We start from the raw sequence: 21,247 nt of genomic DNA, 5'->3' as shown, positions 1-21,247 counted from the left end.
TGAATTAATTTGAGCAGGACAATTAGATAAGAAAACCACTGGCTGTGCACCTGAAATACTTTAAAGACAGTAGGACAGCAGGGCACAAATATCACACACATTTTGAATTAATGAGATTTAGTTTGAAAAACCTTTTCCCAGAATCCTCTCTATAGACAGCACTGCTCTTTATAGCACTATTGCAATTTCAGAAAAAGACAGAAAAATCCTTGGATCAAGAAAATAAATCTGCCATAAAACCATACAGGGAGAAAACTAACACTTTGGTGGAAGAGAGTCTTGTTTGTATGCAATTTTAGATATGATGCACTTTGATTTTTCTTCCCTTTGTGATGAAATAATGCAGATTGCTTAGGAAAAGAACAAGTGTCCCAGCAGGGATTTTCAGGGCTGATTTGTTTCTTAGATATAGCTAATAAACAGGTTAAAGCAAGCAAGTTGGGGAAGATTGTATGGGCACACTTGATAGCAAGAAAGTACACAATAATCAATATAAATTATCAATAGTGTTCTTCCTTCACTGCCTTTACTTTTTTCTATTATCCAAAAAGAAGTTTACTTTTATGTCCACATGTTAGAAAAAAAATGCAGATTTAAATAATCCATCAAAACAATCTTTTTTTTTATTTATTTAGTGAGAGATGCTTTGTCCTTTCTTAAAAGATGCATAAGAATGGACAGCTTCTTTTAAATGAATGGCAATTTATCTACAATAAAAGAATTGCAATTAATATTAATAGAATATATTAATCTAGTCTGCAGAAAAAAAAACCAACAAAAAAGCATCTTATAAAATACTGATTACTAACATACATTTTCTTACATAATAATTGCTGACTTTTGCATTTGTTATGTAAGAAATAAATCTGTGCACAATAATCTTGTTGGAGCACAAAACCTCTGGTTTTTTGATAGTGGAGGTTTTGTTGTTATTGTTGCTCCTTACTCAAAAAAAGTCAAGAAGCTTTCCATACTAAATTACTGTACTAATAAATTGAGCAATTTCTTTAAAATTCCAATGTATGCCTTGTTCTAGCATATGCCATGATTTTTTTTTACTTATTCAAGACATTTGAGTTGGCATTCACACTGAATGCTGTGTTGCTGTTGAGGCAAAAAAGGCAATATAGGCAATACCATAGTAATATTCAGAAATACTTAAATGTCTGAATTCACATTATGCTTGCACTTAAATCCTCTTGTCATCATAGAAATTGTTCAATTTCTCTGAAAATCAGTTATAAATTATAAATATAAATATACAACAGAATTTTCAGAACTACAGATGACACATCATATGGAAGATTCTAATTCCTTTAAATACCTTTGTGTAGATTTTGGCATACTAAACTTACATTTATATTTGCTAAAATTCATAAGAGATACACTTCCCTTTAAGTTTTAGGGTTTAAACCTTTTGAAATAATAACTGAATACAGGACTTATACAACAGCAAATTTTAGTATGGCTACAAAGAAATATATTCTCCTTAAAAAATTCCTATGTACTGTTCCTTTGCAGACTAGGAAGTTTATTTTCCCTCTGTCCAATCCAAGAAAAATGGCACACACAATCACCTTCAAAACCCTAACTGGGAAAAAGAGATATTAATAGTTGCATGCAATGGAAACTGGACAAATTTGAATATGTAAATCCATAAAGATTACTAAATGCACATTATGTGGCTCAGGGAATCAGAATTCCCAACTGTTGATGTATAGAAGACTACTTGGAAAATAAATCAGTTTATTTGTCCTGCTATAATTTTTCCTGAGCACCTTATTTTGGCCACCAGATGATCTTTGGTCTGACCCTATACATTACCTAGATCTCCCACAAATAAAGGAAAAAGTATTTGTCACTGAAATTAAGATTAAATACCCCTATGCTTTGGATCTTCATTATACTTGAAGATTTGAAGGGGTAGAAAGACCTAATGTTGTCCAGAAAATGAAAGAATCTATGATTAAATAAAGCCAACTGGGAAACACAGTATGTTGAAAGGACTCATTGGAACAGAGGAAAAATAAACTTCCGTTGAATCTTTCCATTAGATTTTTTTCAGGAAAGAGCCTGCCTTGGATGCAAAGGTTGCTAAATATTCCATTCATAAACCAGATGTCTGTTCTTCCTTGAGTCTAAATTTTGGAATGCATTTTGCCTTCCATCTACATTGAGGACTGCGACAGTATCAAAGGGAGTTCTGCAATCTGCATCAGTGGGAGGCTGCCTGAGCTGGCAGCTGGCACGGAAGACTTGGACAAAAGCCTAACTTCACTAAGTCAGTTGCAAAACCTTCATCAGACTGGAAGTTCATGTTCAAATTATTACTTTTTGAGGGGTGCACAATGTCTGGATCAATTCACAGCATGACAGTGGGCATACTGCTTTACTTTCTGATCATTTAGTTCTCCACTTGTCAGTTTGGTATGTTCATATCCACCTCAGTGAATTGATTTGAAATTCATAGATGAGGCAGGTTATATAACTGCAACTGTCTAGATCTCATGAGTATTTGCAGTGAGAACTGACTCACTGAGATGTGTACAAGTGTGCACACCCACAGGCAAACACAAACCCTTCCCTCCCTGCTGCATCCTAACTGATATAACTGCAGGTGTGTTTTTTTAAAAATCCCAAGTCTTCCTCCACATTAAATTATTGGTTAAAAACTGATGGAATGTAAACATGGAGTTCCTTTTTTAAAGGGTAGTAAAAGAAATCAAAGTTTTAGTACATGGCATTTTAAGTTATCTGGTATCAATAGGCTATTTTTAAAAGTGGTGTGAACAGTTATTACTCTGTGTATTTTCTTTTTAAGAGCAGGATGCTGAAATCGGGAGTGGAGGAAGAAATCCTACAAGATGATTTTTCAGAAAAGAGGCATATGCTATTCACTCTGCAGCACAAAAGGAGCTAGAACAAATACAATGGGAAAGCGAGAGAGAATAGGAAGAGACATGCAATTCTATTCAGAAAATCAGAAAAGTGCTGAATAATTTGTTTTGCTACCAATGTGTGGGGGTGGATTTCCAATACAGAAATATGCATTCTTTCTTTGATTCCAGCAGATCCAAGCATATGTTCTCTGAGCAGTTAAAATCCTGATCAAGCAGAAAACATTCACAGCAAACTCAGGTACTCTTCATGAACAGAACGGAGAAGTTGCTGATATTTGTTTGGACACTCAAGGAAAATAGACAAGGTATAAAAAAATGCTATTTGTTGTCTTCAATGAGAGCTATTTCTCATTATATTTGGGGCTTTACTTTGCACAGTGGATTTGAAGTACATCGTAAATATAGAATAGTTATTATATAAAAATATATATCAGCATTAGGAATTTGACAAAAAGTATATTTCCCTCATTTCTATTAGAAGTATATATGCATAACACTTGAAAATACAAGTACCTAAAGTACAGGCACAATATAGTTTTGAAAGTAAAGTATTATTGTGCATATAGATTATCAACGTTGTTGCTCTGTTGAAAAAATTCGCAGACATACGGGGTAAGGTGACCTAAAGGAACACAGTAAAAGATTAGAAATGGTAAAAAATCAAGGAGAAAAGCAGTCAATATTCTTCCCAGACATGTTCCTTGCCTTACATAAGACTGCACTACTGTATCAGGGATTCCAGCACAGTTTGTCTTCTGTCTTACAAGCCAGGCTTTTTTTTTCCTCTTATAAAATGTCTTTTCACAGATCTTATCAGAATGCTGTATTCTCAAAAAAAACTGGTTCAAGATATCATTCATCACTGAATATGTATATGTTCCAAAACATTACCCATGTATGTTGCTAGTGTTACAGAATCCAAAATTCATCATATGCCTAATTATAGGTTAAGATTCATCAGAAACAAGGGTAAGAATTCTTATGTATTTGTATTATATAATAATTTTGCAGCACTTTCTTGTATTTTGGGTTCATGCATGCAGAGTGATATTTAAGAAAAAGTAGAGACAGCAGCCATGACAGAATAAAAAGAAACGAACCAAACAAAAAAGGAACTGTTACTGTGTAATCATTACATTGAAAACCTTTACTGCCTCTCAGATGGACTCACATCAACTCTTTCAGGACACAATTTTAAAACAAAATTATTCTCATGCAATTTTAGGACCTGAATTCAAGAGGAAAGAACATTTGAAAATAATGGGAACTGCAAAAATGCAGTCATTCTCTGAAATAAGTCAATGAGTGTCTGTTTGCCATTATACAATAAGGACAGTTAAGTCTTCAAGAACATTAAGCTGTGTTATTTGCACAACAAAAAGGTAAAGGAAAAATAGATTCTGTAAACATGAGTTCTCTAAATTAATGTATTATTTTCCTCACACTTTGGTCCAGAAAACAGATTAAGAATCTATTTCACAAGCAAAAGTGAGAGAATGCTCTTATAGATGAAATTAATTATACGTATTAATTGTCAAAATTCACTTCACATTTTCATCCTTCTGTAAGTTATGAACCCCTTCTTTGTACTGATGGTGGAACTTTGACTCTTGCAGTCTAAATCTGAAATTGTAATTGAAAACAGAGCATATTATCAGACTATGTGAACCAAGGTAATGCACTTCTCTTCCCTGGCTTTTATTTCATGTGTCAGTCAGAGAGTAATTTATCTACTGATTTCTTTGTGGGAGTCAAGTAACTGAATCACAAAAATTCTGAGCTCCTTTTTAAGCTCTTCTCCTTACTTTATCTGTGACTTCAGACATGTCACTTAATCTTTCTTTACTCCATTTCCCCCTGCAAAAATGGAATCTGTGAACCATTCCTTTATTTTCCTTCTTTCACAGAGACAACTGCTCCTCTCCAGCCCTATTTGATATTGAAACATGGGCTAACCCAGCATTCTGTGCTGCAGATCAAAGACATGTTCATGTAGAAGTACCTGAGCTGGCTTTAAGGCAGGTATCTCAGGTGTGGCACACAGTTTAATTAGGACTGCATGGAAACAAATCTCCAGGGAAGATCATACAAGCCATAACCTGCAGTGCTGCAGTTTCACCAATGTAGGTCCTCTAGCTAAATTAAACAAAAAAAAAAAAAATAAAACTGATTAGGCTGCTACATGCATAAATAAACTGTAGGTATGCAGAAATCAGGGGGTAGGGAGAAGGAATATAATGAAATATTTCTGAGAGTTGCAAGAATCATGAGAGAGACCTTATAGAACCAGGTGAAGAGAAATGAAACAGAACAATGGAAGCTCCATTTAAAGATCATATCTGTAATTAATAACACAGAAACTAGTATGAAAAAGATGTCTTGTCCATTCTTCAGATTTTGAGAATACATCTTCAGCTATCCCTACCTTTGCTAGAAGAATATTTATAACCTAGGAAGCTTTATAATTCAGAGGAAAGGTAAACTATAAGGAAACATAACAATCCATAGTATTTGAAAACTAAAATAGAATGCTTCCATGCTCTTCTTCGTAATGAAAAGGAATAGACACTAAATAGTTAAATAAGAATTTAATAAAACCAAACCCCAAACATTTTTGTTAGCCTTCAGAGGATTTCACTGTTGAAATTCTTCAGGCCAGTAACTTGTCTTGTGGCAAATTAGTGGGGTTTTAGTACTGTTATTATTATTATTATTTAGAAAATCACATGCTGACTATTAACTGTTGGGGTCAGGAGGAGAAGTAATTCTGGAAGTTTCTGACTCAGAGTTTTTTCAAAATTTTCTTCTGAGATGTATTAGGCATGGTCAGAACTAGAAAGCTATGACAAAAGACCAGGAAACTAATTTACCATGATAATGTGTTTGCCCTTGATATACAAATATGAATGTAATGGAAATGTTCTTCAGAAAATTATTGTGCAATTTACATTAAGACAGTACCATTCTAACAGCAAAATCAGAAAAGGCTGCACATACAAGCAGAATTTCTTTGCAAGGAAAGCTCCAAGGGCAGGGGATAAATTAACTCAGAAGTTACTTTTGGTTCTGCAGATTTTACTAATTAACAAGATCTTTGCATACTGAATTTTCACAGTCAATCTGCCAGCATTTTTTTTCTTTCTTTTTTTTTTTTTTTCTCCCACATCTGACACCACAGCTAATCAGCAGAATAAAACTTCAATCTACATCTGACAGTCATGTAGGCTGGTGGGCAATGTTCACCATATTCTAAGAAAATCAACCCCCTTATCCAATTTTTCCACTTTTGCAGCGTTTTATTCTCAACTAAGAAAATGTAAAGGAACTCTTAACAGCAAACAGAAAGTTGAATTTCTTATATACTCTGCCTGTGAGCTGAACCTTTTAAATTTGCAATAGCTATAAAGATTACTTGTTTTCCTTAGTCATCTAGGCTTGAAAAAAAAAAAAAAGGAGGAAACATTGGAAGGTTTCATGTACTGTGCTGAAGATTATTATTTCAAATTCTGAAATGAAAGGAAATCCAACGCAATTAGTTATAACTGCATTGTTTCACACCAACTGAAATTAAATGGTAAATATTTGAAGTAAAAATTAATAACCAAGATCATTTCCAAAATGCTGTTTCGATGAAAAATCTTCATAAAAATCCAGTATAAATCCTGATTAAAACCTAACCTAGCCAAACACTGCAGATTACCTAGATTCCAATTAAATGTGACAAATGAACGCTTGACAGACTTCATTTTCAATTCTATTTCTGTCAGAATGATCCATTAATATTGAAGACTACATTATCAGAATTTGAACAATTCAATTGTTAAAATGCGAGTGGACTTAATAATCATATGACAGAAAAATCTCACTCAAATATCAGGTAATAAATGTATGAAGGAAAAAAAGTACATTCCATCCTGTTCCATCATTATTTATAGATTATTGTTAATATGAATTTCTGGAGGTAGATGACATGCCACTGTTGAAATCTTGTCTTTAAAATGTGACAGCAAAATCCAGAAATCTGTACAGTGTAATTTTCACCACGATATCACCCAGCTTTTAAAGGTCTTGTTCAAGGTTTTATAAAGAAGGAGGAAATCCTGATTCTATGCATGTATTACCATGCAAATTTTTTTTACTGGAGATTTTTGTTCATTCAGCATGAACTAATGTATTTATCTACCTCTATGTTTCTATCTATTAATTTTGGAATATTATTTTCAAAACCAAGTCCAAGAAATTTATCCTATCAAATATAAAATAAACTATTTTCAAAAAAAGAAGTATGTAAAATATTTTAGTTATCAGAATGCAATTCCAGTTTTTGCATCATTATGAAAAATTATTTTGCTTTAACTTATGACATTGCTCAAGCAATTTTTTTTTTCAGTTGCACTTCAGTTAGTGTGATTTTCTTTTTCATTGTCTACCAAATACATTAAGAATTATATTAATTTTTGATTCTACAGTTTCTCCAGCATGGATCATGCATATCCTATGTTAAAATACTTTCTGAATTCAGAATTTCACTCTACAAATTCTCTGCATTGCTGGATTTCCAAGGGAATTGACAAGTTGTTTAACTAATCATCCTAACCACAAAATCTCACTACAAAACAGACAATAAAATAATCAGCCCAATTTAGGTACAAACTCTACAAGCTTTTTTTCTGACATTTTTTCCAGGAATACCATTATCACTTTTTCCCCTTACCACATCCCAGGAAAAATGAAATGTAATCAAACATATTCATATAAACAACCAAGGAAAATATATAAATGCAAATGTATAAACATACATAACCTAATATAACTTTAGATGGCTAATACTGTCTTCCTTTTTAGTCAATTAACTTTTTTTCTATTGGGGTATACAGTTCAAGCATATGTAGACTGCTGTAGCCATTATTCAGCAATACACACTAGATTTGGAAGTATCTTACCATAAAAAATAACATAGTTTTAATGGGTTGACGTGTCTATCTCAGATAAGACAAAACCCCAAGAACAATTATTCAGTATTGCAATCTCTGAAAAACTAACATGCACTTAGCCAAACTAATTAATTCATTCTATAACAAAAAAATACACCACCCTTCTTGCATGTACCCACCTTTTACAATTAAATTAGAAAATCCGTTATTTCTTTGGTTATCAAAGAAATGTTTGACATGCATTAATTTATTTTGTTGTTTATGGGCCAATGAAAATACAATGAAGTCAGTCTCTGACTTCATAAAACTTTAGATCAAGGCCAAAAAGTGGAGAACAGTGAAATATTCCTGTTTTATAAAATACATTTCAAAATCAATAAGACTTTTTGGCTTTTTAATCCTGAATAGTTTTAGATAGAAAGAAAAAACAATCCAACCTGAGACTTATATTAACTTTATTTTTGGTATTTAATAGTCGGAGAATTACTATGGAATAAATAATTATTTAATATTTTCCCCTTCTACTTAAATGGGCCCTGAATTTAAATGAAATGTTGTAAAATGTTGTCCAAAATAAAATGTGAAGAAAAGAAAAGTAATATTCTTCTATTCTGAATAATGAAGAATGGACCTGACATTGTGTTTTATTTTGAAAACTGTCTATACAACATTTTTGGGGAAAAGAGAATTCTCTAGAGTGGGGTTTTAAAATACTATTTTCTTTTCCTAATGCTGTATATATCACATTCTGTGAAATTTTCTAAGTAGGTTTTGAGTCAAAAATGGAAGGAGATGAGGATATATATGTCTTTTATGGTCTTTTATCTAAAATGAAACGTATATCATTTTATTCAATTACCATTTCCCCAGACCTCTACTGATATTTTTTTCAGTGTTTTAACTGTTTCTGCAGTATAGATTTTAAGTAATGTAAAAAAACCCCTGTTTTAATTAGTGGTGTTGTGTTCCATTATTTTGTATACCTGCATTTTAACAAACTTTAAAATCAAATTATTTCAATATTAATTATTTAATGTGTTTATTTACGTTTTCGGACTGACCTTTCCAAAGTCTACTTAGTATCACTTGCTAGTGAGATTACGTGTGTGAATGTTGTGTTTGCCCCTACCATTTTCCATATGCTCTGCCTCACCAACACTGCCATCCGGCGTAGTCCTTTCGTAGTTGTCCTCTGGGAGTGGAAGGGCACCCAGTCTCGGCCCTGATGAACTCTTACTGCTTGGTGTTTCTGACTCCTCCAGACCGCTGTCATAGCAACTCTGCAATGACCCTTGATGCGGGTCCTGAGGCTGACTCACAACAGAAAACGTCACTCTACGAAACGGCTGCAAGAGAAAAGAGTCTGAATGTCACTGCAAAGTTCACTCTTCGGACAACTGATTCTCAAAACATGACTTAAGCAAGCTAATATTTTAACATTTACCAATCAAGCAATTTTTGTCTATTTTAAAGCAAACAGAAAGTGCAGTTCTTACATAAAAGGCCGCTGGACAGAGTATGCATGGAATTTTACTATAATACGTGGTCAGAACCTTCAGACAGTTTATCATAGCCTCCTTTCAAATGGCTACATGGGCTAAGAGAGCTGGTTATAATTATTTATAAATTTTGTACAGTTCTCTATCAATCAGTAGTACTAAGTTGATGAGAATTAATATCAGACTGCATAAAGGTACTTGACAGTGTGTGCACGTGTATGTGTGAGGTTGTATGGCTGGGTAAAAGTGCTCATCTGTGAACTGTACTGTGGGTATTATGAACATAACAACACACCCATAAGATTTCTATAAAATCCCTACCTGTTAACATGGGAAAGGAGAGGGGAAAAAAGGAAGAATAAAAAAGGAAAGGGACAAAAAAAGTCTCTTAGGTCCTTTGCCATAAAAGCCAGTGCCTGGAGACAGGGTGTGTTGCCAGCTGACTTAATAAAGCCTTTAAAGTACCGTAAGCACAGCTGACACAACACGCTTCCACTGGGACTGTACAAACATGGATTGTTAGAGATTTGTATTCATTCAAAATGACAGATATTGCTGTTGCTCTGGAAGCCTACATGCTGAACCCTGGCACCAATGAGAATCCCAGGAAATGGAAGAGTCAATCCTTCACATTTCAGAGGATGCTGAGGACATGCAGGATTTTCAGTGAGAAGTTAGAGGATTCTCTTAGGATTTAAACTACACTCAAGCAGCAATGATACATTTAAAATAATGATACATTTAGAGAACTGCAGAACAATGTTTGTTATACTAGAAAGCACCTTCTGAAAAAACCACCAATAGATTATTTTTACAAGACAACACACACATTTACCAGTGTTTAAAATGGGGTGTCTGATAGTGCTGTCCTTTGGATTCAGATGTGTTTCAATCCCTATGCTAGATTGAGACATAGGCATACATCACTCCCACTGGCAACTGTAGTCATTATAGGATGGAAATATATATTCAGGCCAGAAGGGAGAAAACAGCAGCTGCAACCACTCACACAAGCCCTGAAGGACAGAAGTCCACATCAGCTTTACAAGTAGAGGGGTAGGAGGAGGTAATTTCATTTTGAGGGTACAAAATTCTTTTGAAGGTACAAAACTTTGAAGATACCAAGGTAGTTAGAGCTGATGGTAGACAGGCTGGACAACAAATATAATGCTAAACCTTCCTGGCATGAGCAGATTAAAAGTTTTACAGGTGATAGTTACCAGAAATACTTTACTATAACTGTTTGGTGGATCAAAACTTCATGCAATGAGATGCTGTAATCTGTAACTATACATCAATTGTTACTTAGTTATGGGCCAATGACACAAACTGTGAAATCTCAGAGATTTGAATTCACTTAGAACATCCCATAGATTATTCCTGAATATCATACAATTCTGGCAGTCACATTTGGATCAGCTGAGCTGGGAGAGAGGCCCTTTGGCATCTACACACATCAAACTCACACAGTCATACTATGTTTCCTTACTGGCTTGACCCCAAATTTCCTATTGCAGAGTCTCAGATGTCTCAATCCTTGAAATAATTCAGTCTTGCTGCAATAACCATATAAAAATTAACAGCTTGAGCTGGTACCTCTGAGGAGGGACTCTGAACAGAGAAAATCCTGGGCTTTATACTTCCATAGTCTAAGCACATGGAAGTCTTGGGCTCTTCAGCTTCTGCCCTGTCTCTGAGTGTCTGGTCACCTGGATGGGCACAGGTCCCCATTTCCTTTATTATGCAAAGGGTTAGAGGTCCATGACTTCTTGCCTGGGGCTCCCAACACCCATAGCTCCCCCTGCAGCTGCTCACCAAGCTACCTGCACTGACTGCATTCCTCAATACCAGAAGGACTTTGCATCATCTACAGTTCCTGCAAGAGCAGTGATGTAACTGAAAATGGGAACTAGAAGAAAAGAAAGCCATCAACTATTTGGAACTTTATGTTCCATTTCTTATAGATTTCTTGGAAATCAGACTCAACTAGATCACAAGAAGAGAACACCTTTTTATCACATCTGTGGCTACCACAAGTGTAATAGCAAAGTTATCTAAAATAAGCTCTGGAACAAGCTATAAAAGATTCAGGAGCATCCTGTTCATTTTCAGATATTCTTTGAAAGTTATATGCCTTACCTAATTGGCATGTAGGGAAGAGATGTGACAGATGCAAAGTTTGACTGTTTTATAGCTGAGGCTGAAAATTCCCTAAGAAAATCACTACATATCCTTGAATCTACAAGAAATATGATGTACTTTTACTAAGTTATTAATAATCGGTTTTAAACAGATATGGGTGTTAATCTTGTTTTTCTCTTAAGTGCTGTACTGAATAGGAATTATCTAACCCAAAACTAACACACAGAGTATTCAGTTCAGTAGAGCCAGTTCAGTCCTTTCCACAGAATATCAATGAGAATGACATAATGACGATAAAATTCTTTCTGACAGAATGATGTGCATGTTAATGGTTATTTTGCAGGATTTATTACACTTCTACTTTCAGTATAAACATCAGAATTCTGACCTTTCTATTGCATTACCTCTGAGAGCCAGACCTACTCAGTCAAATGTATTGCAAATTTTGAATGCATCCAGCCTCATGGAATAACATCATGGCCTGTCCTTTTCCAACAAAAAGAAATAGACTTGGATTATAATATATGTCTGTTACTTGCACAGTTAGAAACACTCCATGTGATTAACATAAAGAATTTCAAGAACAAAAAAAAATGAAATGTCTGTATTGCAGTTGACTTTCCCACAAGTCATCATCTCTGATATGCAAATTACCATGTAGTTAGGACAGTATAATCTGGATAAACATTTGTCAGAGCAGAACTATCAGTTATAAAAGATACTGAATTTTTATATCCTTGGAATATTTGGGCTAAATGAATTATGGCACCTTATTTTTACACCCAAAAAACTAGGACATCTTAGAGATAAATTTGATAAAAACACAGCAGTATGGGAGTGCTCTAAAATGCCTCTGAAAAAACCCTGTATATGCATGTACATGATACTGTTCATGAAACTCATAACAGTCCTTGGATTGTTACTAATAAGAGCATTTACATTAAATGAGTTTAAATCCCCAAGAACTTAGTTATGAATGCTAGAATACTAATACATAATAAGTACTACTTATGCAGTAGTTTCTATCAATGCAATAAGACCCCTCCAAAACCAAGATTCATCATATACTCTAATCTTCGTTTATATCTGTAAAACAGTTGTGGTTTCACATAAAACTGCATATTAGTAAAACAGACAAGAGTGAAAAATTATAAATACCAACATTAATGTTTACAAAAAGTTATTGGTAAAATGCTCTTCTTCTTATGTATTTATTGCCATGAAAAAAATAAGGATAGTAAGCTTCACTTTAACAAGAAAAGATAGAGTATATACTAAATTTTGTTCTACTTTTTATAAAATTACACCAGTAATTTCTCAGACTAATGGACACAATAAATTTCCAGGTGTTTTGTGGAGTCGTGGGTTGGTGACAGACACATTGACACGACGTTGCGGCACGGGCAGATGGTGGATTGCTGCAACCTTCCTGAAGCATCCCCAAGAGGAGAGCACTCCACCAAGCACGCAGCAAACACCACACTCACACGCAGCAGCTGCTCATCTAAGATGGCAGAAGCAGGAAGGGTCTTTGTATAGGTTTACAGTGGCAGCTTATTTCATGTACGTGCTGAAAGCGTCCAGGGACAAAGGGAGAGGTAGAGGGTCCAGGACTATATACTGGTAAACAAGGGTGAAGGCAACAGCAACAATCAATCACCTGAAGGTGTGAGCAGGAAAAGGGTTACAGTGACCAATAGGGAAACACAAGGGTGAATAGACCGACCCAATTTATAACACAGGGTACCAACAAGGGTACAAAGAACAAAGAAACTGCTAGAACCTTGACCATAGGTTGTTAACAGGCAGCTGAACAGCCAGTGGGCCCACAGGGGGAGTGGCACTGGAGTGGGTTGGCAGCATGCCACAGGAGTCCATGGGAGAGGTTAAAGTTCTATGGGATGTTCTTCCAGGGCATAGCCCCAGGAAGTCCAGCAGACCCACAGGCCTCCACAGCACTGAGGCCTCAGCAAAAAGCACTGAGTTTAATCTGGGTGCCCTTTTCGTAGGGGTTTTGGATTTCCTGGGCTCAGGTAGCTGATGGGATGGGAGCTCTCTCCACCCAGCTCTCTGGCCAGCGGTGTGTCTGGATCTGAGCTTGAACAGGGTTGGCTGAGGTCTTCCCTTGGGTTTGAATGCAGCCTTTCCCTGCCTTATTCAGGGACTTGTTTTCTTCTAGTTTGATTGAGTTTAGGGGGCAGCTTCAGGTCAGCTGCAATGCGTCATCTGAGTGCTGGCAAATTAAGGCACCAACCTATGAGGGGACCAGGGTTATGTTTAGTTTTATTGATTTTCAATGCACAACATTAAGGCAACTGTGTCTACCACCACTGTGAATCAAAATGCTTGAGTAACTTTTACCCAAAGTCCACATATTTCAATTTGCCTATCCCAGCAAAAAAGCAACATTAAACCTTTATTAGTCCTTTGGTAGGGACTTACAATATTCAGGTTTAGTAAGAAGACAGTAAGTTTAATAAGAAGACTGTAGGTTTGATGATTTTCACCCTCAGAAAACTTATATCATCCTTTCTCAGAATAGCATATGGAGTTCTTCCTAATTGTATCGGATCCTGGAGCAAAAATATATGCCTTTGCATTATACCTCAGTGATAAATCTTTATTTCTTCCTTGTTTCATCTGTATTACTTAAATGAGATAGTTTCCTTTCCACTAATCCATAGAACAAAAAACACTGCAATGCCAAAAACATACACTTCCTGCTATCTATAGTAACTGTACAACAGAATAAGTTGCTAGAGCTCAGAGTTTATCTTAACCCAAATTAAATAATTCATCCCTATCCAAGATGGAAACTAAAATTATATTTTCAATACATGAAGAACCCTAGTTTTGAAGGTTGACATTAGGGACAGAGTTTAGCTAGACTTGGTAAAAAGCAATATATCCATATAGCTCCACAAGGCTTAATTGTGGCACTTTTTCACCATTATGATAGATATTTTTCTTCATATCCCAAAGTTTGAAGTTTTGCATTGTAATTCCTGATATTTCACACTGCACTTGGATTATATTCTTTCATAGTTTCTGTATACCAGTTGCTATCAACATTATAAACATTGTTCAAAAATGTTGGTGGATTTGCACTGTAGTAGTAGGGTGGCAGAGTAAACCTTTTCTACGTTTAATTATTTAGAGAACTAAACTTGCAACCATCAACCATTTCTAAGCCAATTACTTCACAACTTATTCTGTGTACAGAGTGTGCACACTAAAGTATAACTATCTTAACTACTTAACACTTGGACAAAAACAGTAGGGCTTCCAGGCCTTTCTGTGGTCACAATGCCTACATTGCAAAACCATAAGGACTGAAAACATTTTAATCAAATGTAAATGCAACTTAACATGTAGAGGAGCATAAAAAGTTTAGCCTAACTATATAGTAGTATGTTGAGTATAGCAAGCCAAAGCAAGCTATATTTCTACACGTATTTCTACCAGTTTATCCGTCATTGGCATGGACATTACCCACGAAACATTACCCTGGAACATTAGGAATTAAGGTTCTTATTTTTCCCTGACTTTTAAATCAGATGACTTTCCACTTTAACAATGTATGATATTTTGGGGTATTACCAGGAGTTTAAGGTGGCCCAAGGGCTAGCTGGAGATTATCTAGTCGAACTCTTCTGTTCAAAGTAGAGTTGGCTAGAGCACTTTTCTTAGGGATCTGATCACTTGGGTTTTTAGGATCGTCAAGAATGGAGACTCCATGGCCTTTCTGAGCAAGATGTTCTGCAGTTTTTCAACTCTAACAGTAAAGGAGGTTTCTCTTAAGTTTCAGTGGAATTTCTGTTATTTTCTGTTTGTACCAAGCATTAAAAGCAAAGGTGGTAAGTCAGGCCTAAATAATATTATAATTCCTGTTAGCTTCAGAAAGTCAATCAATGTCAAGCAAATTGTAAGACTAATACAGTGACTCTGAGGTGTGTATAGGGTAGATCTGAAAAACAGGCAGAAGAGATGCATCAACTGATCACATAAATTCAAAGTGTTTCTTTAGCACTTGAATTTTGATACAACATGTCATTATCCTTTTCTTTCTATTCATTCTTAATTGCTGGAAGCTTGTTGGAAGACAAACAAAATATTAATGAATGATTCCTATTCTGCATGAATAGTTTCAACCCACACAACTCTTTTCCCTATTCAAATCACATATTTCTACTGTTCTAAACTTCTGTCATTGTAGTTACTATAAAATTGGCAGGAAATTAAATTAAACAGGCATTATTTTTTCAATGGGAAGACTGAAACACCTGACATTAGTATTAGAGTAGCAGGCTAAAAGAGGAGAAAGATGCTGATAAGAAAAATGACTTTTTAATTTTTTTAATATTTAGCCAAATGCAGTGACAAATGTAACCTTCAACAGAACTTAAATAAAATAAAAAAATATTTTGATATTACAGCTCTACAGCAGACATTGTCTGTGATGAACTGTAATTAGCTTATTTTCCTTTATTTTGGTTTCACTTTTATTAACTTTTCTTGCAGTAGTGGTATTCTGGTCATGAACCAGAAGTGCATTTTTTTTGTTCTGTAAATAGTTGAAATCCGCATCCACTAATATCTATTTGTTTAAGCCCAAGGCTGCATGTTAAGATCTGCTATTCAGGGAAAATATTTCATAATTCATTTTACATTATGAACGTCATATTTTAACATTAAAACATACTTTTTTTTTCTTTTTAAGTTTAGTGCTTTTCTCAAACATATTTTGTTTTCTGTTATCCAAACTTCCCTTTCTGAATCGCGACAAGGACTTCTGAGCAGGCCAAAATTATTTTTATTCACCTAGCTACATCCATTAAGTAAATTCCCAATAATATTTGTCTCTTAGTAAACAAATAAAAGGCATTCCTTAATTTCAGTGAATATCGCCAAAGAACCAATAATATGAAGAGCGTCTCTTACTCAAAGATACTCTCAAAGATACAACACTCTTCTGTGTGAGAATCTTTATATCAAAATACAACACACAAGCTTGTTTAGAAAATTTAGCCAAAATCTTAGAAGGCTTGAAGGCCAATATTCTCAGCATATCACAAGAGCTCTTGCTAGCTATTGAAATGTGAGCATAAAAAACCCAAGAATAAATGAGAATCTGCATCAGAGACAGTCAAAATAATTTTAGCATACTCTTTTGACTGCTCATAAAATGTATTTTTGTTATCACTTCTGTGTCCCATTGTTTGAAAATTACAAACACAAAGCATCTATGACACTGATTATGGCACTCCTATTATTCTGCTGCAAAATTAAACGGATGAAGTAGCATCCAAGACCAATTACAACATGAATTAAGATTTTTATCATATCTCCTTTAATTTTCTTAAAACAGAAGGTTTTCCTATATCTTTCATGAAGACTAAACAGAAATTCAGTGTATCTAGTATTTTTTTCTGAACTCTATGCATTAGATTCCAATGTTCTACTCTTTCTAATAATTTCCCTTGAAATCTTCTGAACACTTCTTTGACTCAAATCTATTATTAAAACACTATAAAAGCCTTCTTTTAGCTAAGAGTCCAATATCTGGTACTATTCACTGCTTACACTTCCACATTCTTGGCTTCCGTTCTCTCAGACTTTTCTGTGATATTATCTTTTGCTGAAATATTTGGGGAGCCTTTCTTTCCTGGTGGAGTTTGTTTTGTTTTCTTTGGTTTTCAGTAGATAATATGCTGCCTGAAACTGCTCCAGGGATATTAGTTCACAGAGTGTTGTGTCTTTCAGCATGAGAAATCTTTATCTTTGCTATGCCGTTTTACTGAAGTCTTTAACTGGCTGAAATCAAACAAAACCCAAATTTCCATCTTACCAGCTCAATCACCCAAATGTTTGGGTTGCGAACATCATCATCTTCTCTTCAATCGGGAATATGATTAAATAATTTAATGTGTAGAAAGGAAAAAGAATTTACTCTCAAACCTAGTTATCAGGCATGAACAAGCCCTAGAATGGAGGAAGGCCTTTATAAACCTATTTCAAAAGTCATTTACACAATATTTTAGTTCACCTAAGGTATAGACTACAGAAATTAATCTCCTTATCATCCCCGAGTTTGTACTTTGCTATCCTTAGAAGAAGTATCAAGAGGCAAATATATTGGACCATTTGGGATCAAATTTCAAAGAAGAAAATGATCCCAAAGTCTCCCTAGATGTCTTGAACTAAAAGGAGCTCAGTTCACAGTATCAGACAAGCTCCTCCATGTGAATGTCCACAAAATGCATATCGTATGGAAATAAGTCTCAGAGCCCACTTTTTCACCCTTCAAATCAATTCCTCTTGAGCTATTCTATTTGCTGTTGTAGACAGAGGCAATTTTTAAAAATTACTTTCTCTTTGTTTTGTTTCTCTGCTCAAAGAGAGGCTTGTCAGCAAAGGAATCTTTGCCAGAGTGCCGCTGAAATGAGACGCAGATAGCTAAAGCATAAACGAACCTTTCAGGTATGAAGCCTTAGTATTAACAAATCACTGATGCACAAGTAATGTCTTCTATGTAATGGAGAATATTCTTGCTGCTCAGATGAAATATTTGGAATAAATTGAAAGTACACCAGAGTGTTCTATATAGAAATGATTAGCTAAAAATAAAGAAAAAATCTGAAAAGTTTTGAATTATTAATGCATATATTGAATCAAAGTAGAATTTTTTTGTGTCTTAGATCTCACCTATGTGCTGTCATTTTTAAAAAAGCCTATTATTAATACTATTGCAACTATTTTAGTTGCAGTTACCATTCACAAGACTCTAGCCCAATATAAACACGAGGGTCACAGCATCAAATTTTAGGAAAATTCTGCAATAACTCCTGGAAGAATGAAATCAAATTCTAAATGTAATGAATGTATAAACAAGACATTTCCAGTTTAATAGGGAAGATAGGTAAATATATTCAATACAGGTACAAAGATTAATTCATTTTCTGAGTAATTAGGGATAAGGACTTTTGCACTGGTCACCAAAATTGTATTGATGATGACATATTATCCGAAATCTGCAGTTGAAATGTTTTCCAAAATTAGGTAATATGCTCAATATTTTGTATTGTTTTTATCTACAAGGTAGTCCTCAATTTTTACTTACTCTTTATTCATCTAAGTTATCCAAATTATTCTTTAACCTTAAATGTCTGAAATTTAAAGACATAGTGAGTTTTAAAACATTGACAAATTTCCTATAAATTAGACAATATAAGCTCAGGCTTATAAAAAATCTCAGTAAACTACACTTCTCCATAAAAATGAAAGGGCAGAACTCAAGAAGTGTATCCCTTCTTCCAAGATGTTTAATAGAATGGAAATTTTCTTCACTACATATTGAAGAATTTAAATTAGCTACATAATTTGAGATCACTCAAGTCAGATGAAACAAATGCCATCTTGGTGAACACTGTAACTATGCAAGTTATAATAATAAACATGCCACAGGCTCAAAATGCAAGGCCTTGAAATGCAAAATTATTAATTTTTTCCAGAATTTAGATATTTGGAAAAGCAGTATAGATTGTGCTATACAGGAAAAAAAGACTTGAATGAATGTGAAAATACAATTTGTTCCATCATTATTTTTTTAATCAGGATTACATACACTTTCCTTGTGACAGATATATTGTTGGAAAAAATACATTTGAATAAGGTAATTGAAGAGGAAAATGATAAAAGGTAGTTACAGACTAAATAACAGATGTTGTCTATAACCAGAACTACACTCCAACAATATTTATCTACACAGGTACCTTGTGTAATTAAAATTCCTGATAAAGATTAACCTATTTGTTAATTTGCTTATTTTTTGCATTTCATATAGGAAAAATAATTTAATAGGATTGCATTACTGAAAAGATATGATATGCATTTTCTGTTGCTGCAAGAAAATGTTTGAATTTTGTGGGTATTTCAAAATTAAAAGGAGATATTTAGGTTATAAAAAAACTAATGGTTGAAAAAATACCCAAATTACAGAAAAGGAAAATATGGGTTTTTTCAAATTAATAAATTATAAACTTGCTGATATGAAGCTATTGCTGCCTCTTTTCTACTGTGGCCATCTGGAGCACCATGCCTGTTGCTGTAGGTTAGAAGTTACTCTGTAATTGTCAGCAATATTATATAAAGCAAATTGCTTACAAGTACTGAAATGTGAAACAGTTACTTTAGACTTGACTCTAAATGATCATTAACTATTTGAAAATGTTGTTAACATATTAAAGGTGCTTTGTATGCACAACTTTATAAGAAGTACTGATATGTTCACTTGTGGGATAGATTACAACCATCAACTTGTTATGCAAGTATAACTGAGAAAATAGTGTAATGTCACAGAAGAACAGGCTTGATTCAATTTTTTTTTTTCCGTCAAAAGCCTGGTGGTGAAATTATATTAAAACAAATGTTAACTTGTGTTGTCTAATAAAAACTTTCCTGGCAGATGTTTGTCAGTGCAAGCTCTAGCCAAATATTAACAGCATGACTTTTGAAGAAGCCAATGAGACAATTGTCTGGGGAAAAACAGCATGATCCTCACTAAATCCTTGAATATAAATACTTTTATTATCCTGGGACTTGATTTTCACATGTGCAGTTTAATTTTCATTTTTTCATGTCAAAATCACTTTTATCTTTCGCACCAGATTTGGCCCCAAAAAAGAAGGATATATGTTAATTACTCAAAATATTTTCATCATACACTTGGAAAAATTATCAGAAGAATTTATGTACATGAATACAACTCAAAGTAATATGCACACATGAAATACCATAAAAAAAGAAAAGCATGAGTTATAATAAAAATATTTAAATTCAAATTATTCACAGGTAAAACTTCATAGATCTGTTTTTCACATACTGTTGCTATCCGTAGGTTTTAATAGTCTCACTAGTTGAAATATTCTCTAGCTTGTTCACATTAAAAACAGGCACCTTCTCAATTAAAAACATGGTTGTACATGTCTGATTGCACCAACAGTTTAACAAAGTTGACATGTAAAACTTCAGGTATGACAACCATCATTATATAGTGATAGGTTATATAAAAATACTTTATTCTGTTGATGAACACAGGATGTCCTCCAATGATTAGAACCACAGATTGATGCAAAAATTCCCTTTTAAAAGATTCAGGTCTTTTGCTTCCCTTCCAAAACCTTTTATGTGTAGCTCAACTGTGGAAACGTTCACAGACATTTCTTTGGATTGGTTATTTGTTTGTTTGTGAGAAAGGTGCACCAATTTCCCTTAACATGTATTTGCTAGATCTCATGTTCCTTTAATCACTTTAAGGCATTCTGAAAATAAGAGAGTAGAAAGAAAAAATACTCTAGGCTTCACAAATGGCTGGTTTTGATTGAATGTCTCTTATAAATAAAATAGACCAAAAAAGATTCATGATACATTTTGTTATATGGCTGATGAAGGATTAGTCCAAATTATGGTTCACTAAACCCTAGAACTTTAATAGTCACTGCATAGTCATCCCTGTCAATCACATTTTTACAGATATTTTTTGATCATAAGAACATTATCAAAATTGTTCTTAAAGACACTGAGTCTCTAGAAAGTTCTACAAAGAGATCAAAAGCTGGAGTTCATATTCTCTCATTTCACAGCTATAGACCAAACTGGTATCTTTCAACATCACTGGAAGGAAACTGCCTGATGAATTTCCTGGAAGAAACTGCAGGCCCAGAGAACAATACTGTGATTGAAAGATGATTAGAAGAAGTCCATGTTGTGTTTT

The 21,247-nt window shown here is 34.2% G+C and overlaps 1 protein-coding gene across 4 annotated transcripts in view; it reads right to left on the bottom strand.

The window, feature by feature from the left end:
- PCDH7 (protocadherin 7) overlaps positions 1-21,247 on the bottom strand; it is a 267,542-nt gene that overhangs the window by 133,605 nt on the left and 112,690 nt on the right. Inside the window, exon 2 of one of the 4 annotated variants that reach the window (XM_063157758.1) lies at positions 9,072-9,180. The exons of 1 other annotated variant lie outside the window; for it this stretch is intronic. In XM_063157758.1, the coding sequence (XP_063013828.1) occupies positions 9,072-9,180 (109 nt within the window). Of the gene's footprint in view, positions 1-8,963; positions 9,181-21,247 lie in introns of all 4 variants that reach the window. 2 more of the 4 variants (XM_063157757.1, XM_063157756.1) reach the window with 2 other exon arrangements.

The sequence above is a fragment of the Melospiza melodia genome, chromosome 5, assembly GCF_035770615.1.
Source record: "Melospiza melodia melodia isolate bMelMel2 chromosome 5, bMelMel2.pri, whole genome shotgun sequence".
Taxonomy (NCBI): Eukaryota; Metazoa; Chordata; class Aves; order Passeriformes; family Passerellidae; genus Melospiza; species Melospiza melodia.
This window is presented reverse-complemented; position numbering and strand designations above follow the sequence as displayed.